Source organism: Lacerta agilis, chromosome 12, assembly GCF_009819535.1.
Source record: "Lacerta agilis isolate rLacAgi1 chromosome 12, rLacAgi1.pri, whole genome shotgun sequence".
NCBI classification, from domain to species: Eukaryota; Metazoa; Chordata; class Lepidosauria; order Squamata; family Lacertidae; genus Lacerta; species Lacerta agilis.
Window position 1 is genome coordinate 52,575,308 of NC_046323.1, and position 24,869 is coordinate 52,600,176.

The 24,869-nt window shown below is 46.8% G+C and overlaps 1 protein-coding gene across 1 annotated transcript in view; it reads left to right on the forward strand.

Annotated features, from left to right (window-relative positions):
- NBEAL2 (neurobeachin like 2) overlaps nucleotides 1–24,869 on the forward strand; it is a 203,476-nt gene that overhangs the window by 82,318 nt on the left and 96,289 nt on the right. Inside the window, exons 4-9 of the mRNA XM_033165069.1 lie at nucleotides 4,420–4,501; nucleotides 6,073–6,197; nucleotides 10,830–10,912; nucleotides 17,091–17,176; nucleotides 18,121–18,427; nucleotides 22,167–22,273. Coding sequence (XP_033020960.1) covers nucleotides 4,420–4,501; nucleotides 6,073–6,197; nucleotides 10,830–10,912; nucleotides 17,091–17,176; nucleotides 18,121–18,427; nucleotides 22,167–22,273 — 790 coding nt within the window. The remainder of the gene's footprint in view (nucleotides 1–4,419; nucleotides 4,502–6,072; nucleotides 6,198–10,829; nucleotides 10,913–17,090; nucleotides 17,177–18,120; nucleotides 18,428–22,166; nucleotides 22,274–24,869) is intronic.

Consider the following 24,869-nt stretch of genomic DNA (forward strand, 5'->3'; position numbering starts at 1 on the left):
TTACATTTTTAACATCTACAATACTGTTTTGTTTACTTTATAGTACAGTACATTGATCATTGCTTTAATTTTATGGATCCACGGTCTCGTTAGATAGTAAAATCCATCTTACACTGCTGTTTGTTTTTAAAAGTCTGGAACGGATTCATCCGTTTTGCATTACTTTCTATGGGAAAGCACGCCTTTAGTTTTGGAATGCTTTGGTTTTGGAACGGACTTCCGGAAGGGATTAAGTTTGAGAACCAAGGGACCACTCTTATTTTCACTGGAGGAATGCTGGAGGCTGTGAGCTGTGTTTTCCTCCCCATAATGAGTAGAGTCTTGGCTGTGTGTGTGTGTGTGTGTTTTGAGAATGCATCAGATCACCTTGCGCAATAGGAGTGACATTGTTATGGACCTCCGTGCTCGTGTGTTTCTTCCTGTGCTCACTTTTATCACCTTCCCCGGCTAGCAAAGTCGTAAAACTACTGCAGAGATGCTGCAAATCTCTCGTCCAAAGGGCGCTGACCACCCTGTTCCCTCCTCTTCCCACGCCTCGGAGGAAGAGACAGCGTGAAACCAAATTGTCCTACCAAGTCGCCCTGCCCCGAATCGGCCCTTTCTGGCCTCTCGCCCGCTTTGGTTTCCAGCAGCTCGGAGCCTGGGCCGTCCCTCGCCTTGCCAATAACCAGCTATCGCTCTGCTATCAAAACTCCTTTTCCTTCCTCCCTCCTGGCCTGCGTCCCTGCCCACCTCCAGCCTCTGAAGAGCTGGGGCTGCTCTGCTTCCCTGGCTCCCCCCCCCCTTTTTAAAAAAAACAACACAAAGAAACCTGGGCTATTCTGGGTCTGGTGTGATGCAAAGCCATGTTCTCTCTCTCTCTTCCTGTGAGGTCTGCGAGCCAGAGATAAGGGCCAGCTGATAATTGCTCCTCTCGCACAGTTACTAAAAGACCCTAGGGCCCCAGCAGAGACCTGAAATGAAATTCCCCAGGAGAGGGGTCTCGGCTTGAACTGCCTTTATTAATAGCGTGGCCAAGAATTCCTTTGATGTAGGCCTGCGGTGGACTTTGAGAAGGGGGTGTGTGTGTGCGTGCGTTTGCACACCTGCCCCTTCTGGACCTCTGCAGCATCACCACCGAAAGGAGCCCCCTTGCCGATCCGCCCTGGGTGACCGGCACTCTCTGAAGTTGTGCCTGGAACAGGCAGCTTTTGGATGTGAGCCAGGAGCGGAGATTTGCCTGCGAGGAATCGTGGCGTTTACTCAGGGCTTTCCATCCAAGGCCAGGCTAACCGGTTGTGCCCACCCAGGCCCCTCACCCACCCACCGCTTCAGGGGGAAGGCGTAGGCAGCCCGTTTTCTTCGGTGACTTTTTTTTGCGGACTAGGCCGAGGGAGATGTTTTCTTCTGTGCGCGCGAGAAAATATGCTAAATCTGAATCCACTTATCAAGCCTGCTCTTAAAATACACTAAACTGAGATTTAATCACACTTTTATGGGGGGGGGGGGTTGAGGGGGAAAGAGAAAACAACGGATGAGTGAATCTTGTTTGGTTGGCATACTTTGTTCTGAAGCGCACTGTGGAGTTATTGCAAAACATGGGGGTTTGGAGGTAATGTGTTTGGGGTGCAAATGCTAAATTAGGTGTGTTTAAAGGTAAATGGAAAGGTGTGGATTTGCGCACTGAATTGTATGTGGCATAGCAGCCCCGTATTTTTGGTGGAATGTATTAACAAGATGAAAGGGACCCAGGTGGCGCTGTGGGTTAAACCACAGAGTCTAGGGCTTGCTGATCAGAAGGTCGGCGGATCGAATCCCCGGGATGGAGTGAGCTCCCGTTGCTCGGTCCCAGCTCCTGCCCACCTAGCAGTTCGAAAGCACGTCAGTGCAAGTAGATAAATAGGGACCGCTCCAGCGGGAAGGTAAACAGCGTTTTTGTACGCTGCTCTGGTTCGCCAGAAGCGGTTTTGTCCATAGCTGTCAAGTTTCGGATTTGAAAATAAGGGATCAGCACCCTCACCCGTCCCGGGGACAGTCTATGGTTCTCAGGGACAGTCCACGCCGCGGTAATCCACCCCCCCAGGCTACAAATTAATTTACACCAGTAAAGAGCTCCCAGGAAAGAGAAATGAGGGCAGAGAAAAGAAAGCACTTGCACATGGTTAACCTCTGGAACTCCCTGCCACAGGGAGCAGCGATGGGCACCAACTTGGGTGGCTTTAGAAAAGGATTAGGCCAATTCATGCAGGAGGAGAGGACCGCTGATGGCTTCTGGCCAGGTTGGCTCTGCTCTGCCTCCAGTTAGGGGCAGCAATGCTTAATCTGAGCACCTGTTGCCGAGAAACATTCGTCTATTTTATCTTCTTCATCTTTATATATCTGTCTTCTGTCTGTTTGTTATTAGGTATTTATATTCCACCTTTTTCTCCAAGGAGCTCCCTGGTCCTAGTCCCCATTTAATCCCCACAACAGTCCTGTGAGGTAGGGAGGCAGGCAGGGCTGAGAAAGGCAGGGACCCAAGGAGTCCCTGGACTCCAACTCTCCTTCCTGGAAATAAGGGAAATTTAAGGGATATCAACAATAAGGGATAGCAGCGGGAAACGGCTTGGAATAAGGGAGTTTCCCCCCCCAAAAGGGAGACTTGACAGCTATGGTTTTGTCATTCTGGCCACATGACCCGGAAGCTGTTTGCGGACAAACGCCGGCTCCCTCGGCCTATAGAGCAAGATGAGCGGCGCAACCCCAGAGTCGTCCGCGACTGGACCTAATGGTCAGGAGTCCCTTTTCCTTTTTATTAACAAGATGGGAAGGGAGGCTGCCTCGTTCAGCAGTTAAAGGATTTGATTTGGAGAGGACCAAAAGTGAACAGGGATGGAAGGATCCTCCTTCCCCCACAATGCTATTCATAATAATAGAATCATAAGTTGGGAGGGACCCCAAGGATCATCTAGTCCAACCCCGTGCAGTGCTGGAATATGCAGTTCTCCCATGCGGGGATCGAACCTGCAACTTTGGCATTATCAGCACCATGCTCTACCCAGCTGAGCTATGCAGGCTGTGAGGGTCAGGCTATAAGGTTTTGGGTTGCTCCTATTCCTCAACAGGGCTCTTGTGCCTTGAAAAAGCTTTCCTTATCTCCCTTTTTTTTTGGGGGGGGGGGGACCTTCACCTACTGAAAAGCACTGGAGCCCAGCTAGGGAAAAGGTGGCAACCCCGAAGACAACTGCGCTGCCTTTGGATATGAGTTTGTGTAAAACTGAACCTAGGCTCTGGGGAGTCCCCTGTGTGAAAAACAGCTGTGTGCAAATTGAGTGTGTTTTAACGTTAGGCTTGGGGGAATTTTCGGGCTGGCATTTTGGGGGTTTCCTTGGGTATTTTGAGTATTTTCTCAGCATTTGGCTTAAATATATTTAGGGTTTTTGGGGCTGGAGGGAGCAGTTGCTTTGCAACCTGCCCCGACTGTATTGAAGAGGTAATTTTCTCACTGGCGGGAACAGAACAAAGAACTGCATCATGTACCCATTTGCCTTTTTATGTGTGTGTTGATATCGATATTGACATGCATAAAGGTCCAGTTGTGGACGACTCTCGGGTTGTGGCGCTCATCTCACTTTATTGGCCAAGGGAGCCGGCGTACAGCTTCCGGGTCATGTGGTCAGCATGATTAAGCCGCTTCTGGCGAACCAGAGCAGCGCACAGAAACGCCGTTTACCTTCCCGCCGGAGTGGTACCTATTTATCTACTTGCACTTTGACGTGCTTTTGAACTGCTAGGTTAGCAGGAGCAGGGACCGAGCAACGGGAGCTCACCCCGTCACGGGGATTCGAACCGCCGACCTTCTGATCGGCAAGCCCTAAACTCTGTGGTTTAACCCACAGTGCCACCCGCGTCCTATTGGCATGCATGTACAAAAATTATTTCCCTTTGAGCAGCGGCGTGATCCCATGGAGAAAATTGCTCTCCCGTTTTGCAGGCTTGTCATCATGCAAACTTGCTACGTATTTTCAACTCTACGTTGCATTGATGGAAGGGGGTGTGATGGAACGAGAGACAGGCAGCCCGGCTGTCTGGAGCACCGGACACAGTTTGCAAAAAGAGCACCTCCAGTTTTCCTAGATCTTGAGGGCTAGGAAGCTCCCCAGGAATTCATGGGCTGTGCACTCAACGCTCACGACTTAATTTATATGCAAATTTCTGCATCTGAAATATTAGCAGGACAGCAGCCCCTCCTCCTCTTTGCCAACTTACTCGCTCTCTCATTACCGCCTCGTGTCGAGGTGCTTCATACATAATAAATATTACCATTATCTCTCTTTTGCAGCGCATTAGCATTCATGTGAAGAAATTAGCTGGTTTGGGTGTCGGGCGGCTGCAAATGACAAAAGACTTTGTGGTTGCTTGACTGCCCGTTTCTCATCCTCCCCTATTGCTTCTTTGCAGGAATCTAGAAAACGTCCAAACGGACCGGCCCCCGGTGTTTGTTCACGAGGTGACCAGTTTGCTGTCTGCTTATTCAAACAAGGTAAGCTCAGATTCCTCACCCTGTGTGTTCGCCAGGGCTGGGTGCTTCAAATTCCTAGGAACCAAGGAGATAGCAAGTGGTTCAAGTTAGGTGATGAAATTCACATACCTAGCTCAGGGTCCTTAAGGGGAAGACTGATGGATTTGATGATGGGGAAGAGACAGCTATATACAGGAGCAACACACATGCATATTTTCTTACAAAGGAATAATAACAAGTAAGAATAATAAAAAAACTTTTATTTATAATAATAAATAAACTTTTATTTATAAAAATAATAATAATAAACTGTTATTTATATCCCGCCCTCCCTTGTATAGTAAGATAAGACCTTCGGAGCAGGCATTTTAAAAAAATTGTTCCTTGATAATTTGTCACCCCCTTCATTATGGAACACCAGGCGGCCCACCCCCCTCGCCCCCCTTGCTACGCCCCTGGATCTACTCACAGAGTTAGAAACTGGCAGTGATCTACCCCCCTTTTGGGGGGGGGTTCAGGTCAAAGTTGTTGGGCTTTTTTTAGGAAGGAGGAAGGCCCATTTTTGGAGGAGGTAAAGTGTTGACCTTTTTTAAGGGGAGCCACAGTTGTTCAGCTTCTTTGGGGGGAGCCAATGATCTGCCAGTGATCTACCGCAGATGTCCAGTGATCTACCGGTAGATCATGATCTACCTGTTGGACATGCCAGCTCTATCCCTTTTCCAAGTTGCTTGCTACCTCCACTGGACAAGTGCAGAGCAGAAACAATATGGTAGAGCCTAGTGGTTAATCCCTTTCAGCGTGCATCCTTGGTCCCCTTCCGATCATTGTTGCAATCCCCCGAGGTTTTCATAGAATCATAGAATCCTAGAGTTGGAAGAGACCCCAAGGGCCATCCAGTCCAACCCCCTGCCAAGCAGGAAACACCATCAAAGCATTCCTGACAGATGGCTGTCAAGCCTCCGCTTCAAGACCTCCAAAGAAGGAGACTCCACCACACTCCTTGGCAGCAAATTCCACTGTCCAACAGCTCTCACTGTCAGGAAGTTCTTCCTAATGTTTAGGTGGAATCTTCTTTCTTGTAGTTTGAATCCCTTGCCCTGTGTCCGCTTCTCTGGAGCAGCAGAAAACAACCTTTCTCCCTCCTCTATATGACATCCTTTTATATATTTGAACATGGCTATCATATCCCCCCTTAACCTTCTCTTCTCCAGGCTAAACATACCCATCTCCCTAAGCCGTTCCTCCTAAGGCATCGTTTCCAGGCCTTTGACCATTTTGGTTGCCCTCTTCTGGACACGTTCCAGCTTGTCAGTATCCTTCTTTCCTTTTGGAGCGAGCCTCAAGTTGCACGCTCATTTTCCTCCGCCCCGCCCGGTCTTTTTTTCCTTTCCTCTGGAAAGGGGGCCTTGTTATCAGATGGATTAAACGAGTGCCCAGGGGTCTTTTCACATCTTCAAAAGCACACTTAATGACATGAGTATATTTCAGCTAGCTGTTGGGTTGGAGGAAAAGCTTTCTTGAGAACAAGAAAGGGGGGCGGAGGGGGGACCTCGCAAACTGCAGATTAACCGAGCTGCTTGTGTCCTTGGCAGCTCAAGAACACCCAGGGACGGAATTTGCGCTGCCAGAGTCAGCTGGAGAACGTAACTCTCTACGTGTTGCACCTCTATGAATGCCTCTTTGATCCCTACCAGACGTGGAGGAGGCAGCTGAGCGGGTGAGTGCGTTGTACAACCGGTGTGGCGAACCACTGGATCATAAAATCATAAAGAGTTGGAAGGGACCCCCAGAGTCATCTAGTCCAACCCCCTGCAATGCAGGAATATGCAGCTGTCGCATACCCAGATCGAACCTGCAACCTTACCGTTATTGCAGGGTGGATTTGATTTAAATCAAATCGATTTAAATCACTACCCAGTAAGACTTGATTTAAATCATTTTCTTACAGAAAGACTCATTCTTGTTGGTATCATCTTAATATTGACAACCGGAGGAAGGTTTCATTTTTCAGAGTAGTTTTTAAAGTTATATCAAAAATTACTGATTTGGTTGTAATATTAGAAATACATAGGTAATTATGAAATTATGGTGAGGTTCAATAAGTTAACTGTTTATATTTGGACAACTTGTGCTGTACTTTATTGGAAGGAGAAAAATAATCATTGCCTTAATAGCAATTTAAGCCATTTGTTTAACTAAAAAAAATAACATTATAGCATATGTATCCATGTTTGTTAACTGATGTGGTTAAACTATTAAAAAAAAAAACCTTAGACTGAGTTTTAGCACACATGAAAAACTTAAAACAAATCCTTATTTCCTGATGAATAGCCTTTGGACTATAAAGTAACTTAAACAGAAAACTATCTTTAGAAAGATTTTTCCTCCAAAAGCATTTTATTTTAAAAATCCAATTTAAATTTTAAAAAAAGATTTTTTTATTTTTTAAGAAAAATATTGATTTTTATCCACCCTGCATTATTGGCACCATGCTCTAGCCAACTGAGCTACACAGATTGATTCTGCTGAACTACAACTCCCATCATCCCTGACCACTAGCCATGCCTGCTAGGGCTGCTGGGAGTTGTAGTTCAGCATCACCTGGAGTGCCCAAGGTTCCCTGCTCTGGGTTTAGACCTTGCGTGTCAGGAAGGAGGCTTCTGCCAGCGACAGGCAGGTCAGTCATTAAACCAGAATCTGGTGATAGCTGCAACCTTGGCGTTATCACGTGGGGATCTGGTGCTGCTCAGCTGCCAAACCAAGAGAAGAGGAGCTCCAGGATTTTAAAAAAACAACAGTTTTTTAAGCTGTGTGCCTTTGTTTCTCTGTTTAACCCTCTTACATGGTTCTCTATGCATTGTGCTGGAGGGACGCGGGTGGCGCTGTGGGTTAAAGCACAAAGCATAGGGCTTGCCGATCGGAAGGTCAGCGGTTCGAATCCCCGCGACGGGGTGAGCTCCCGTTGCTCGGTCCCAGCTCCTGCTAACCTAGCAGTTTGAAAGCACATCAAAGTTCAAGTAGATAAATAGGTACCACTCCGGCGGGAAGGTAAACGGCGTTTCCGTGCGCTGCTCTGGTTTGCTAGAAACGTCTTAGTCATGCTGGCCACATGACCCAGAAGCTGTACGCCGGCTCCCTCTGCCAGTAATGCGAGATGAGAGCCGCAACCCCAGAGTCGTCCGCGACTGGACCTAACGGTCAGGGGTCCCTTTACCTTTACCTTTATGCATTGTGGTATTTTATGCTTTGTGACTTGCTGCTGTTTTCATTGCTAATAGTTTAGTAATTATTTATCGCAATTGACTTCCTGTTTAATGATTGTTTGCTGATATTTAATTTCATTGTACATTCTGATGGATTATTGAGAGTCACTTTATTTGAAATAGGGACCCAGGTGGTGCTGTGGGTTAAATCACAGAGTCTAGGGCTTGCCGATCAGAAGGCTGGCGATTTGAATCCCCGCGACGGGGTGAGCTCCCATTGTTCGGTCCCAGCTCCTGCCCACCTAACAGTTCGAAAGCACGTCAAAGTGCAAGTAGATAAATAGGTACCGCTCCGGCGGGAAGGTAAACGGCGTTTCCGTGCACTGCTCTGATTCGCCAGAAGCAGCTTTGTCATGCTGGCCACATGACCCGGAAGCTGTACGCCGGTTCCCTCAGCCAGTAAAGCGAGATGAGCACCGCAACCCCAGAGTCGTCCATGACTGGACCTAATGGTCAGGGGTCCCTTTACCTTTACCTTATTTGAAAAAAGTTGTTTCTTTTAAAGGTATGTTTCTGTTATGACTCTTTTTTGGTATTGGATCAGATTGTTATAAGGTGCGTGTGATCCTTGTTGTTTCTTCGGCTCGTAAACCGCCTTGCGTGATATAGAAAGGCGGTGTACGGATTTAAAATTTAATTAAATGCTTCCCAATGGAGGCTGCCAGGCAGATGAGTTTCTTGGCTGATTGATTATATGGTTTGCGTTTCGCTGGGGCCTTGCCATGAAGCCGGAGAAAGGCGTTTCAGTGTTTACGGTTTGAAGGCGCTCTTGAGATCTGAAAATGCCCGTGCCCCTTGGGGCAGGCAGAGAATGCCAAGCAGGACTGTTAAAACAAAAGCTTCGGTTTGTTTATACCTCCCATTAATCAAGTGCACTTAATTTTACTGGGAAATCAATGAAGCGCTTGCTTTTGGGCTCAGGTTTTTGGGCCGGCTGCCAAAATCCATTCCTGCGCGGTGTGATTGCAGACGCGTGGAAGGACGAGAGTCGGGGTTGTGACTGGGGATGGGGTTGGATCTCTGTGGCAGCTCAGCCGTCCCGGGTTCAGCTGCTGGCATCTCCAGTTAGATGAGCTGGGAAGGGAGCCCAGTGTCAAGGAGCTGTCAAGGAGCCAGGTCAACCACAGGGCGGGCACAAACAGCAGCGTCCTCTGGTTCGCCTTCACCCAGCTGAGTTGGCAAGAGCACAGCGCTGATAACGCCAAGGTTGCAGGTTCGATCCCCATATGGGATAATAGTAGTAGTAGTAGTAGTAGTAATAATAATAATAATAATAAATTTATTATTTATACCCTGCCCATCCAACTGGGATTCCCCAGCAACTCTGGGCAGCTCCCAACACAATATTAACACAGTAAGTGTTGGTGCTGACCTTTAAAGCCCTAAACAGCCTTGGTCCAGTATACCTAAAGGAGCATCTCCACCCCCATTGTTCTGCCCAGTCACTGAGGTCCAGCTCCGAGGGCCTTCTGGCAGTTCCCACCCTGCGAGAAGCCAAGTTGCAGGGAACCAGGCAGAGGGCGATTCTCGGTGGTGCCACCTGCCCTGTGGAATGCCCTCCCACCAGATGTCAAAGAGAAAAACAACTACCAGACTTTTAGAAGACATCTGAAGGCAGCCCTGAAGGCAGCCTAGCCAGATGGGTGGGGTATAAATGATAAATTATTATTATTAACAGAATAAAACATCAAACATTAAAAACTTCCCTAAACATATTCCTGCATTGTAGGGTGTTGGATTAGATCAGTGTCTCCCAAAGTGGTTGATACCACCTGCTGGGTGTGTGTGTGCTGGAACGATCTTGGGGGGGGGGGCCTAGTAACCTTGGGTACAATGGGGGGCGTTGAATAAAAAAGGGGGTGGTTCACTGGATGCTTACCGATGTAGTAACAGTTAAAGTCATAGGGATTACTTTATTTTCCAAATAGACACACAAAACACAAGTTATAACTGATCAGTGGTCAAGTCCGCCGACGCAAATTTGTCATTGCATCTTTGGTTGTTCGCTTAATGAAGGCAGATTTTGGGGGGGGGGATTTTTTTTTTCTCAAAAGGGGGTGGTAGGTTTGGGAACCTCTGGACTAGATGATCCCAAAGTTGAGATTGTTACCGGTAATTTGGGGTTCTCATCAGCTGTACGCCATAATCATCACAATTATAAGAAATAAAGGCTTGACGTATCTCGCTTTGCATGTCGTGAGTCTATCTCATATATTAGTTTCACCTTTTAAGTTGAGTTACTGAAAGAAATGAACCTTTCCACGATATTCTGATTTTTCAAGTTTCACCTGTATGTCCCAGCCAGGAGGAAACAGGAAGGTTTTGATTGGCTGGACCAAACATTCCCCTGCATGTCTACTCTAGGAAAACAAGGAATGTTGTCTGCTACTTATGTATCAAAATGGTCCAAGGCCTGGAAACAATGCCTTATGAGGAACGGCTTAGGGAGCTGGGTATGTTTAGCCTGGAGAAGAGAAGGTTAAGGGGTGATATGATAGCCATGTTCAAATATATCAAAGGATGTCATATAGAGGAGGGAGAAAGGTTGTTTTCTGCTGCTCCAGAGAAGCGGACACGGGGCAATGGATTCAAACTACAAGAAAGAAGATTGCACCTAAACATTAGGAAGAACTTCCTGACAGTAAGAGCTGTTGGACAGTGGAATTTGCTGCCAAGGAGTGTGGTGGAGTCTCCTCCTTTGGAGGTCTTTAAGCGGAGGCTTGACAGCCGTCTGTCAGGAATGCTTTGATGGTGTTTCCTGCTTGGCAGGGGGTTGGACTGGATGGCCCTTGGGGTCTCTTCCAACTCTAGGATTCTATGATTCTATCACATCCCACAGGAGTTTTCCTCCTGGGATAAAGCAGTGGGGACATGGGGAAGTGTCAGTGAGCCCTCGGATAGACCAATCGTCCTGATTCTGGACAAAGCAGTTTCCCGTCTTCCTAACTTCTCCTGTAACCCCTAACTAGAGGAACGCTTCTCGCTGGCCTTTGTGCTTGTGTTGTGTTGTACAACCCTGTGTTGAGGCTGCCTCCTTCATCTGCAAAACCTTTCTCACGCCCCTCTGCATTTCTCGCCTCTCCTAGGGAGATCGTCAGCATGAAAGAGAAGAGCAAATACAAGTTTGCGCCAGCTGTGTTGCCTCAGGAGTTCAGCTCGTTTTTCCAAGGTAAATACTTCAGTTTCGAACCCCGCGGCCTTCCCCGGTTTTTCCACTCAAGAACGGCAGTGCAGTGGCACCTTGGTTCTCAAGCTTAATCCGTTCCGGAAGCCCATTCCAAAACCAAAGCGTTCCAAAACCAAGGTGCGCTTTCCCATAGAAAGCAATGCAAAACGGATTGATCCGTTCCAGACTTTTAAAAACAACCCCTAAAACTGCAATTTAACATGAATTTTACTGTCTAACGAGAACATTGATCCATAAAATGAAAGCAATAATCAATGGACTGTACTATAAAATAAAGAAGACAGTATTGTAGATGATAAAAATAATTTTTTTTTTTTCTTACCTGAACTGGCAATATTCATTTTTTGGATGGGGGGCTTTTATCCATTTCCGCAGTCACACAGTCAATCAATCAATCAATCAATCAATCAGTAGCTGAACTGGGTTTCGCACAGTCACAAAAACAAATTAACTGAAAAAAGCCTCAAAAACAAAAACGCAAAATAAACAGCAAAAAGCAAAAGTGCCAAACTTAATCCATTCTGGAAGTCCGTTTGACTTCCGAAATGTTCAAAAACCAAGGCGCAGCTTCTGATTGGTGCAGTCTCCCTGGAAACAATAGCTGACAGCCACATCGGATGTTCGGCTTCTGAAAAACGTTTGAAAACCGGAACTCTTACTTCTGGGTTTTCGGAGTTTGAGAACCAAGGGGTTTGAGAACTAAGATGTTTGAGAACCAAGGTACCTCTGTTTTCCTGTTCACCGCCAGTCCCGCTGTCCATGCACCACCCATCTTAACACAAACGATCCAGGTGTTTGCAACACCGAAGTTTTCCTGATCCACTCATTCCGAGTTTTGTCGTGCCAGGGAAGAAACAAAACGGAAGTTGACTTTTTGCATTGTGTGCAGACCAGGAAACAAACCACAAGTGCCAGTTTTATCAGGACAGCTTCTAAGTTGATCTATTGCACACACACACACACACACACACACACACACAGGCCAAGAAAGCAGAACCAGATTTTCAGCATTCATTTAAAAACAGCCACTGCTGAGCAAGTTCCTAGTCCTCATGGGTGATGCCAATGGAAATTTCAGAAGGCGGGCTAACTAAGCTTTCCAGGGGTTGTGGGATGCAGCTTTGGTTGCCCTGTTTACCTCCCCTGCCCTTCCTGTGGTTAACAAAATCAGGAAAAAAATGTGTGAAATAAGAGATCAAAGTTGCTGGTTAATAAAAGGAACAAAATTCACAATATTCACTATTCACAAGAGTGTGATGGAGGCTGCATGTCGTTTGGACAGAAAGCAAATCTTAAGAGGGATCGGGCTTCATGTTCACTTGCGTACTGTAATGCCACAATATTAAATTTAGTGTTTGCCTTGTGTGTCAGTGTTCAGGTCATGACGACGAGCTTGTAAGGTAGATCAGTGTTCCCTACAAGTTTCCTGCAAGGTAGATTCAGTGTGTGTGTGAGAGAGAGACAGACAGACAGACAGACGGAGAGAGCGTCTTGCTCAGGGCCCCCCAAGTGAGCTCAAGGAAGAGGTGAGACTCACATCTCATAAGACTCAAGACCAAAGGTCAGCAAACTTTTTCAGCAGGGGGCCGGTCCACTGTCCCTCAGACCTTGTGGGGGGCCGGATTATATTTTTTTTGGGGGGGGGTGGGAGAACAAATTCTTATGCCCCACAAAAACACCAGGCAGGCCCCGCAAATAACCCAGAGATGCATTTTAAATAAAGGGACACATACTACTGATGTCAAAACACCAGGCAGGCCCCACAAATAACCCAGAGATGCATTTTAAATAAAAGGACACATTCTACTCATGTAAAAACACCAGGCAGGTCCCACAAATAACCCAGAGATGCATTTTAAATAAAAGCACACATTCTACTGATGTAAAAACACCAGGCAGGTCCCACAAATAACCCAGAGATGCATTTTAAATAAAAGCACACATTCTACTCATGTAAAAACACCAGGCAGGTCCCACAAATAACCCAAAGATGCATTTTAAATAAAAGCACACATTCTACTCACGTAAAAACACCAGGCAGGTCCCACAAATAACCCAGAGATGCATTTTAAAGAAAAGCACACATTCTACTCATGTAAAAACACGCTGATTCCCGGGCCGTCAGCGGGCCGGATTGAGAAGCCGATTGGGCCGGATCCGGCCCTTGGGCCTTAGTTTGCCCACCCATGCTCAAGACTGGTGCCAGCCTCTCCTCTGTGCCAGCTGCACACTGCAAAATCCACAAATGAAAACCTTGCAGGAAGTGCGGAAGCCAATGCAGATAAACAGTGATGCGATTTTATTTTATTTTTAATCTGATGCCGGCCCTGTTCAGGGACATTTTTAGTGTTTTAAACCCCTTTTGCTTAAAAATGAACAGGTTCCGAGTCAACTGCCCCTTCTGCCCACAAACGACGTTTCCAAAGTGCTGAGGGCAACCCTCATATGCCTGCCAATTATTTTTTTTTAAAGCGCGATTAAAGAGCAATTAATCTGCATTAAATGACTTTTTTTTCTTTTACATTTCTACCCTGGGAGACCAGATATCCCTGCCAGTTTGCACGGTCAGCTTTTTCTCTTGCCAAGATATGTATTAGATTCACATGTCAGCTCTAAGGGGTATGGGGAGAGCATGAATGCAAACTGAAAGAAAAATAAGTGCATCTATGAGTAACTATTTTTTTATAAATATAAAAAAGCAAAGGAGATGTATTTCCCCCCCCCCCAATTCCAGGCATTAAAGTGCCATTATCTCTCCCCTTCCCCGCCGATCTAAATTTAATTTGTCCCCTTTGTTGCTTCTTATTTATCCTCTGGGCTGTTGAAGGGATCACAGTCAATAAATGCTGGGCTGAGCTCCGTGAGAAGGAAGGTCTGTCCTGCTGGTTTGACAAGAGGCCCTTCTTCAAAAAGCATCCAATTAGTTAAGGGGAATGGATTTGCAGAAACTGTTGGCAGATTTCTGTTTTTTTATTTTTTTATTTTTTGGTATCTATAAAAAACTCCCTGGGAGTTTTCAGGGTTTTTTTTTTTCCTTCCTTGCCAGGTGCTTGCAAACATCAACTGAGCATTTATAGTGGCTGCCAGTGGGGGATTTCTCTGAGCTATTTGGGTCGTTTTTGGTGCAGCCGTGCGATTACAGAATTGTAGAGTTGAACCCAAGGGGTCATCCAGTCCAACCCCCTGCAATGCAGGAATCTCTTGCCCAACCCGGGACTCGAACCCACGACCCTGAGATTAAAAGTCTCATGCTCTCCCGACTGAGCATGACCAACGCTTAACCCTGCTCAGTCCAAGAACGTAGCAAGTTGCCTTATACCAGATCAGGCCATTGGTCCATCTTTCTCTTTCTGCTTGTAACTAAGCCTCCGCTGACTCCCGGCGGCTTTCCTGGGCTGCAGGCTAGAGGTCTTTCTGAGCCTGTCGGGGATCAATTCCTGCATTGCAGGGGGTTGGACTAGATGACCCACGGGGTCCCTTCCAGCAGTTCTGCGATACCAACGTGTGCAGAGGAGGGCAAGCAAGACAACCACGGGTCAGGAAACCAAGCCTTATGAGAGACGATTGAGGGCGTTGGGTGTGTCTAGCCAGAGAAAGAGACTTAGGAGAAGATACGAGAGCCACTTTCAAATATCTGAAGGGGCTGGCCCATGGAAGAGGAAGCAAGCTTGCTTTCTCTTGCTCCTGGAGAGTAGCACTCGAACCCATGGCTTCAAGTTGCAAGAAAGGAGATTCCCAACTAAGCATCAGGAAGTAGCACTTGAACCCATAGCTTCAAGTTGCAAGAAAGGAGATTCTCGACTAAGCATTAGGAAGTAGCACTCGAACCCATGGCTTCAAGTTGCAAGAAAGGAGATTCCTGTCTAAGCATCAGGAAGCACTTTCAGGCAGTAAGAGCTGTTCGATGGTGGAACGGACTCCTTTGGAAGGTGGCGGACTCTCCTTCCTTGGAGGTTTCCAAGCAGAGGTTGGATAGCCATCTGTCATGGATTTTTTAGTTGAGATTCCTGCATTACAGGGTTGGGATGGGATGGATGACCTTTGGGGTCCCCTCCAACTCTGCGGTCTGATAATAATAATAATAATAATAATAATAATAATAATAATAATAATAATAATAATATTTATACCCCACCCATCTGGCTGGGTTTCTCCAGCCACTCTGGGCGGCTTCCAACAGAATATTAAAATACAATAGTCTGTTAAACATTAAAAACTTCCCTAAACAGGGCTGCCTTGTCTTCTAAAAGTCTGGTAGTTGTTGTTCTCTTTGGCATCTGGTGAGAGGGCGTTCCCAGGGGCGGAGCAAGGGGCGGGGGGGCGGTCCGCCCCAGGTACCGCCCTGGGGAGGGTGACACTCTGGGGGCAGGCTCCACCCCCGTGATTGATCACGGCAACTTTTAAAAGGCTGCAACGCGTGAACAGCAGCACAGCAATTGTGCTGCTGTTCACGCGCTGCAGCCTTAAAGGTTGCCGCACCGGTCGAAAGGGGTGCCGTCCGATCGCGCCCGTCATCTTGGGTGGACATGCGCAGTCCACCCAAGATGGCGGGCGCAATCGGACGGCACCCCTTTCGACCGGTGCCGCGCCACGCCGCGTTTTAAGGCTGCAGCAGGCGAACAGCAGCTGTTCGCCCTCTGCAGCCTTAAAATGTGGCGTGGCCCGGTGCCGGTCAGAAGCGGTGCTTGCCGATCGTGCCCGCCATGACGTCACAACGCACGCGCGGGGAGGGGTGCCTTTCAAGTTTGGCTCCCTCTGCCCCTGGGCGTTCCACAGGACGGGTGCCACTACCGAGAAGGCCCTCTGCCTGGTTCCCTGTAACTTGGCTTCTTGCAGTGAGGGAACCGTCAGAAGGCCCTCGGAGCTGGACCTCAGTGTCCGGGCAGAACAATGGGGGATGGAGATGCTCCTTCAGGTATACCGGACCGAAGCTGTTTAGGGCTTTCAAGGTCAGCACCAACACCAACGATGATTCTATGATTCCGTGAACCCGGGATGTTCTCTTGCATGTTCTATTAGACGCTGATCAGCCGGACTTTAGGGAACTGTTCAAAAAGATGCCCCTCCCCAGGGTAGCTTGAAAGAGAGCCCTGTGGATCGGGGTGCCCTGCTCTCATGCCATCCGTCCTCCAAACCAGGCGAACTTCAATGGGATGAACTGTCAAAACCATCCCACTGGGAAGTCTCTGCGCATAAAATCTGAAAGCTGCGGCACCGTGTTGGTGGGTTTCTTGAAAAGGAATAAACCGCTGCCCACATTCATTGGTTGCTGTGTTCAGATTTGTAAGGGGACTGCCGGGTTATTTCTTGCTTGCCCGGAAAGACCTAGGGCTGCATCTGTTGCTGTAGGATCGCAGAGTTGCAAGGGACACCAAGGGTCATCTATCCCACCCCCATAAAGGCAGGAATCTCAACCGTGAAGGGTTAAGGGGCATGCTGCTGAAAGAGCTCCATTTCATGAATTCCAGCTTCGGTCAGCTGGCAGGAGTCGCTTTTAGCCACCGTCTTTGGGACTGGCATTTCCCTCAGGCTAGTAGAGGCAGTGTGGCGTAGTGGTTAGAGCAGTGGTTCTCAAAGGGTGCGTTGCAGTGGCAGGAACACTGGAAAACTGAGATACCAATAGGAGAAAAACTTTATAAAAGAATAGGGGGGGATATAAGTTATCTAGGAGAACACTGTAAGCATATGGAAACGAGCAGGATTTTGATTCCCTTGTAGCGAAAAAATACTATGGGTAATATGGTTTAATATAAAAATTGAAGTATGGATGAATATTCAGTTGTAGATGCATAAAATAAGACTCCACATAAGGGATGGGGGAAGTCTCGAGATTCAGAGAATCTGAGTTTATAGATATGTTTTTATTAGTTTGTGTTTATTTGTATTTGGAAAACCAATAAAATGTTTTTTTTTTAAAAAAAAAAAGAGTGACAGGAAGATTCAAGGTCAATCAAAGAAACACATGAACATTTCAGCACAGTATAGTATCAAAATAACTTTTCTTTTTGTTTGCAGAATATGGATGGATATCTTTCCAAAATGAGAGCAAGCACTTGTGTTCTGTGTTACAAACCGAGCACTGCTAGGAGTTGTTTCTTTTTGTTTTCCGATGTATTTCTTACCCACCAAAAATGCCTTTCTCTCTTGCCTCCTTCGCTAGAGTGCTTCCAAGAGGGCGAGCAGCTTCCCGAGGTCCTTCAGGTCCGGCTGATCCATCTCTTCGGAGCCATCATCTCCGGAGCCAAGGCAAGCTTTCCTCTCTGTGAAATTTCAGGCTCTGCCTTCCGGAGGAGTCCAGGAAGTAGAGACCCTCTGCTGGTGGTGCACTCAGAAACGAAGGCTTCTGAGTTTTGCTCAGTATTGCTCGTGGTGACGAGGGAGACCAGGGCTGCAAAAGATGACAGCAATCCAAACATCTAAAAGCAGATTCGGGTGGGGAAGACCTCTACTTACGAGGCCTGCTGGAAGTGGGACGTCCTCAGTCGGAGGCAGATTTAGGGTAGCGAAACCGGTTTTGCCGCCGCACTGGGCACTGAGCCTAGGGGGCGCCGCAGGGCATTGCAACAATGACTGAATTGAGTAGAGTGGAAGGCAAGAGGAAAGGAGGGGCGCCAAATTTTTGGCCTTGCCCCTGAAATTTGAAAGGCCACAGCCTGCCCCTATAGACTTTTCTCAACTCTGTTCATGTTACAACATTTTTGCTGTGAAGAAGAGGCATGTGATCTCTGCTGAGTCAAATTCAGTTTTGAGAACTGCAAAAGGAAACCAAGCATCTGTGATAATATCTTGTAGGCAGAGAAACTGCCCAATAATCATACAAAAACCTCTGGAAGAGCATAAATGGCATTGTGAATGGATTAATGGAATTTATTTACTAAAAAAATTAAACATATACAGCCTTATTCTACATAATTAAAAAACTAATCTTTATTTCATGATTGAATAACCTTTGGATGGTAATATATTTTCCCCAAAAAGCATTTTATTTTTTAAAAAAAATCCGATTTAAATAAAAAAAATCCGTTGTTTTTTTTAAAAAAAAATCATTGATTTTTATCCACCCTGCTCAAAAGTGTGTCGGCAACGTGAAAAGTTTGGAAAGCTCTGCTTTGGCACAGTGCAAAGTACTTCAGCGCCGCCTTTCTCAAGCGCAGGCTTTGAAAGCCGGTCTCTCTTGCTCTTCTTAACAGCAAAACGCTCTCCTGGTGGTCACCCCGTCCTCGGTCGAGGTCCTCATGCTGGTGCTCCGGAGGTGGTGCTCCCCAGTCAGCGGCCCCCCCAGAGACTCCAAGCTGCTGCAGCTGACCCTGAAGGGCTTGGTCGGCATGGTCCACGTTCTCCACGCCAGCAGCCCCAACCAGCGCCAAGTCGAGATCCGAGCCATCCTAGACAGCTACTTCAAGGTCTTGAACTCGGATCAGCCCATGGCGTCGCTGGAAGGCTCTCCCGGCCCTCACTGGGAGGAGAGGCTCATCGCGCTCAGGGTGAACATGTTGGGTAGGTGCTGTGATTTGCGGAGCTCAAAAGCCGGGCTGGGTTCCGTTGTCTTTTCCATGCCTCACCCTTGGGTGCCCTCGTGTAGGTCTGCATGAACCTTCAGCCGGTTGGGACCTCTAGGCAGCTATCTCCAAGCTTAGTTCCCCAGGTGTTGTTCGACTACAATCCCCGCCATCCCTGGTCCAATTTGGGCCAAGGTGGCTTGGGCTGATGGGAGTTGTAGTCCAGGAATATCTGGGGCCTTGCGAAAGGCCGATCTAGGCCGTTGGGTCTCCCATCTTGGTGGGTCGTAGACTGGCCTAAGGAGGATCGCGCCAGCAGCAATAACACCATTACAAGTATACGGCAAAGAAATTAAGAAATGTTTTGCATTTTATTATGTTTTTATACGTGCTGGAAGCTGCCCGGAGTGGCTGGGGAAACCCAGCTAGATGGGTGAGGTATAAAAAAATAAAATTATTATTATTATTATTATTATTATTATTATTATTATTATTATTATTTATATTAAGTGGGTCCCCCAAATGCATGTTTGGGTAAAAATGGGGTCCCATGTCTCAAAACATTAAATATTGCTGCTTCAGGCAGTAGAAACCCATGTTGCGTGTGTGTGTGTGTGTGTGTCTATAGAAACCTCAGTTGGTAGCACATATAATAATAATAATAATTAATAATAATTTATTTTTTATTTATTATACCCTGCCCTTCTGGCTGGGTTTCCCCAGACACTCTGGGCGGCTCCCAACAGAACATTAAAAACACAATAAAACATCAAACATTAAAAGCTTCCCTTAACAGGGCTGCCTTCAGATGTCTTCTAAAGGTCAGAGAGTTGTTTATTTCCTTGACATTTGATGGGAGGGCGTTCCACGGGGCGGGCGCCACCACCGAGAAGGCCCTTTGCCTGGTTCCCTGTAACCTCACTTCTCGCAGGGAGGGAACCACCAGAAGGCCTTTGGAGCTGGACCTCAGTTTCCGGGCTGGATGATGGGGGTGGAGACGCTCATTCAGGTATACTGGGCCAAGGCTGTTTAAAGGTCAGCACCAACACTTTGAATTGTGCTCGGAAACGTATTGATCTTTCCCCGGTGGTGTGGTGACTCAAGGGGAAGTCCCACTGTGGACAGCTTCAGATTCCAAGTACCCCCGCTCTTCTAGAACTAAGTTGCAAGGGCTGCCGTGGAAACAGGTTGTACGTTGGCAGGGTGGTGGCGTGGCGGGACGCAGATCCTTGCTCCCATCTTCCCAAAAGGTATCAGTCCATTAGAAGATAGGATCCCATTCGAAAAGGCTGGGGTTGGTGGTCTCTAGTTTTGAAGGCCCCCTTGGGCATCTGCCTTTCTGCCAACTCCCATCATCTCAGACTGATGCATCGCAAGGACCGTCGAGTTGCTAGAAGAGGCAAGGTCCCATCTGGAGCTTTTGTTTTCGACATCTGTGAATTGGGCCTGATCGGTGCAGGAAAACAAATAGCACTTGGCATGCATTTCTCCAAGCCTCGCAGTTGTTCATCCTGGCATGCCTTTGTGCAGTGCCCAGCGCCTGATTTACGTAAAAGCTAAACAAGCTATAGCTTAGGGCCCCACTCTCTTGGGGGCCCCCAAAAAAAATTAAAGAAAAAAAACCCCTGGATGTACATTTCCAAAATATAAGATAGAAAACAAATAAAATAAAACCTACATACAGCAAGTTTTTTGTGTTGTGTAGGCTCCTATGATGTCAGTCATGGGCCCTGCCTGCTAGCCTGCTCCCTAAAATATCACTGCTTTGCTCCTTTCTATATATAGGGTGCCTACATTCTGCATGGACTGTTTGCCCGGCCACATGTGCAAATGGCTTGAGATACCTATGAGGTCCATCAGTGACCATATAGCTTATATTCAATGCAAAAAACAGCCACAATTTGTTGTTGACGAAGGACAGCTGGACATACTGGTGAAACTTGAAAAATTAGAATATCGTGGAAAGGTTCATTTCTTTCAGTAATTCAACTTAAAAGGTGAAACTAATATATGAGATAGACTCACGACATGCAAAGCGAGATATGTCAAGCCTTTATTTGTTATAATTGTGATGATTATGGCGTACAGCTGATGAGAACCCCAAATTAACAATCTCAATTTGGGGGTTTTCATCAGCTGCACGCCATAATCATCACAAGTATAACAAGCAAAGGCTTGACATATCTCGCTTTGCATGTCATGAGTCTATCTCATATATTAAACTCCAGTAGCTAATGAAAACAATTGCTTACCTAAATGGACATTTCCACGATATTGAGTTTCACCTGTATAAAAGGCCTCATTACCTTCAGTAGCTTAGGGCCTCATCAAAACTAAATCCGGCCCTGGCAGCGCTTGTTACCAGGATTGAGGCATGAGCACCTCTCCCGCCAGTCCCAGGTATTGGCAGCCCAGAACACCTGGAGGGCCCTCGGCAAAGGTTGGCCTAAGCTTCACCAATGGAATCCAAGCTCTGCAAGCCTCCTAACCTGAAGGGGCTGGTGAGAGACGAGACCCTCCCCGGTGGAGGAAGGGGGTCTGAAGTTCAAGGATTTCATAAGGTCGCGTGGTAGTTAGGATGGGTTAACCATCCCTTTATCAGCTGCATCCCCCAGGCTGAGTGTGCATGTTTCATTCATCTCAACCTCAACCTCATCCCATCTCTTTTTCTTTTTTGTCTTCTGCCTTTTAACATATACATTGACAGTTTTAATTCTATTAATGCTTAATCCCCCCACCCATTTTTTAAAACTTAAGTCTTATTAAATTTTCACAACATTATCCAATTAATTTCAAATTTGTCCTACACCTCTCTGATCATTTGACATCCCACCTTCCCTTCTGTGCTGCTTTTATTCCCATCCCTTTCACTTACTGCATAATATCACATATTTTATCTCATTCATATTCCTCTATTCCATCTACTAGGGATGCGGGTGGCGCTGTGGTCTAAACTACAGAGCCTAGGGCTTGCTGATCGGAAGGTTGGCGGTTTGAATCCCCGCGACAGGGTGAGCTCCCGTTGCTCGGTCCCTGCTCCTGCCAACCTAGCAGTTCGAAAGCACGTCAAAGTGCAAGTAGATAAATAGGTACCACTCCGGTGGGAAGGTAAACGACGTTTCCGTGCACTGCTCTGGTTCGCCCGAAGCAGCTTAGTCATGCTGGCCACATGACCCAGAAGCTGTACACCAGCTCCCTTGGCCAGTAAAGGAAGATGATCGCCGCAACCCCAGAGTTGTCCACGACTGGACCTAACGTTCAGGGGTCCCTTTACCTTCACTATTCTGTCTACTATCACTTTCTTGTTGCTCAAGTTTTAAACCCTCCCCGCGATTTCATTTGGTTACCGGTATATTTTTCTCAAATGATCCCCAAAAGGCTTCCCCTTTTCCATAAATTGTCTGACATATTGATCTCTTACTTTCACCATCCCTTTTGGTCCCAAGCCTTGTGTAAACAGGAGTGGAGGGCACAGACTCCTGGAAAGAGTTGGAGGAGTGGAAATCTTCAGGAACTGAGAGCAGGGATTGAGTGTCGCGGGAGCAGGAAAGCCTTTCCGGCTGCCAATCACTGTTCTCATACGGTGCTCTGTTAAGCAAAAATACTGGGATACCTGGATTTCGGACCACCTCCACCAGTCTTAAGCTTTATGCTTTGTGTCTGAGCATCTTTCTGAGCATCCCCTGGCTAGCTCTGGCTGGTTGTGTGAGATCCTCTGTCTTCTACCTCCCCTGCAGATGCCATTCCGGAAATGTTAAACTGTGATGACCGTCCCGTCCTGCAGGCCATCTTCCTGAGCAACAACTGCTTTGAGCACATCATACGCCTGATCCAGAACAGTAAGGTACAGTAACAATATAGTACCATCCTTGGGGGTTTGGCTTTGCATTCAGTGTGGTGTAGTGGTTAAGAGCGGTAGACTTGTAATCTGGTGAATCGGGTTCTCATCCCCGCTCCTCCACATGCAGCTGCTGGGTGACCTTGGGCTAGTCACACTTCTTTGTTTGTTTGTTTGTTTTTAAATAATATTTATTTTTTTAAAAAATTAACAAAAGAAAAACAAAATACACATCAACACAACATAACTACATAAAAACTAAACACAACAACATACATATTTCTTATAACTATTATTCTTTCCTCACATCATAGTGGGACTTCCTCCTACCTCCTCCTCCTGCGTCCCTTGTCGAATTATCTTTTCGTAACTTCATACATTCATAACAATCTTACTCTACATTATAATTACTAAAATTCCTTAATTCTCCTATACCTATTAGCCTATTTAACATTGCCTAATTAATAAATCTTATCATCTTATCTTAATTCTTATCATCCTATAATTTATTCACCTACTGGGTATCTTCTATTCTACAACCTAACTTATCCTCCAGTTATATCTAACTTTCAATGCTAGTCACACTTCTCTGAAGTCTCTCAGCCCCACTCACCTCACAGAGTGTTTGTTGTGGGGGAAGAAGGGAAAGGAGAATGTGAGCCGCTTTGAGACTCCATCAGGTAGTGATAAAGCTGGATATCAAATCCAAACTCCTCCTCTTCTTCTACTTGAGTCCTATCAAATGGCTTTTTTAAATAAATAAAAAATCTTGCTTTTGGAAAGGAGTCCGGCTAATGACAACTCCCAAGGCAGTGCTAATTTTACAAGAGATGCTCAAATCGCTCTTTGAACATCCCCTAATCATGGTGCAGTTAAGGCACACACACCCCGCTTGAAAATAATGGCATTTTGTGTGCCTTTTATGTTCCCCTTGCTACCCTGAGCTCTTGGGAGAAAAAGCAGAATAAAGGTAGATAGAACAGATAACATCGCAGATGAGGGTCTGAGATGCCTAAAGCTGAGCTTACGAGCTCAGAACCAGGGGTGTTCTGGTTCACAGTAGCTAGGAAAAGTTAATCTCCAGGGTGCAAAATTGAGCATTTTCAAGTGCCCCCCCCCATTGCCATTTGTTCCAATCTGTGAGTTTTCCCTGGGAAGGGATAATGGGACAAGGGGGAAACCTGCTTGGACCTGTATTCCGCTCTGGTCAGACCTCACCTGGAATCCTGTGTCCAGTTCTGGGCACCCCAGTTCAAGAAGGATACTGACAAGCTGGAACGTGTCCAGAGGAGGGCAACCAAAATGGCCAAAGGCCTGGAAACGATGCCTTATGAGGAACGGCTTAGGGAGCTGGGTATGTTTAGCCTGGAGAAGAGAAGGTTAAGGGGTGATATGATAGCCATGTTCAAATAAATAAAAGGATGTCATCTAGAGGAGGGAGAAAGGTTGTTTTCTGCTGCTCCAGAGAAGCGGACACGGGGCAATGGAGTCAAACTACAAGAAAGAAGATTCCACCTAAACATGAGGAAGAACTTCCTGACAGTAAGAGCTGTTCGACAGTGGAATTTGCTGCCAAGGAGTGTGGTGGAGTCTCCTTCTTTGGAGGTCTTGAAGCGGAGGCTTGACAGCCATCTGTCAGGAATGCTTTGATGGTGTTTCCTGCTTGGCAGGGGGTTGGACTGGATGGCCCTTGGGGTCTCTTCCAACTCTAGGATTCTAGGATTCTATGTGTTTTCTAGGCACAGCGCAGGCAGAAGTGTGGGCAAAGCTTTTGCCTTCTTTGGGGATGAGGAGCCTGTGTTGTTGGACCACAAGTCCCATGACGCCTGATCATTGGCCATGGTGGCTGAGACTGATGAGAGTTGGAGTCCCGGGACGCCTGGAGGGCCAAAAGTGTCTCACCTCCGGCCCTTGGACTCGGAGGTGTGCTGGTGAACCTGCAGAAGGAAGCAATGGGGGTGGTCGGAAGAGAGGGGAGGGATGATAGCAGCCTTCCTGCAGAACAAAGCGAGACATTTCGGTCCTTTGTATCTGAACATCCTCCACGGATCATGCAGAGGGACACAGTTTCCATAATCTCTTCCAGTCATGGGATCAGGGCTCTTTTTCGCTGTGCAGGCACGGAATTGGGCGAGAGCAAAAAACAAAACGCAATTCTAATTCCACAAAAAAGTATAAACGTGCCATAAATATATGGATAGAATTACTCAGGTGCACTAATGCATGATCTCATACGTCGAGACGGATTCCTGAACGTCCAACTGATGTGACAAAACAGTGGATAGATTTATTATACTGCTCCCTGTTCCTTTGTTTTGCTGCTTTGGCGTCGTTCTGGGCTGTCCGAGAACATAGATATTGTTGTGTCTGAGTGATTTTATCCCTGTTTTTATTGTACCTTTATACTGCTTCGCGTGATTGGAGTAGCAGTTTATTCTTGCAGGTTTTTGCAGCTTTTTTTCACGTACATCTTTTTGCTGCCGTCCAGTTCTTTGTCTTAGGCCAAGGACTGGAGTGGAGATTGCAAATTGCATACCCCTTTTGGGCCCTTGCATAAGGGACGCAGGTGGCGCTGTGGGTTAAACCACAGAGCCTAGGTCTT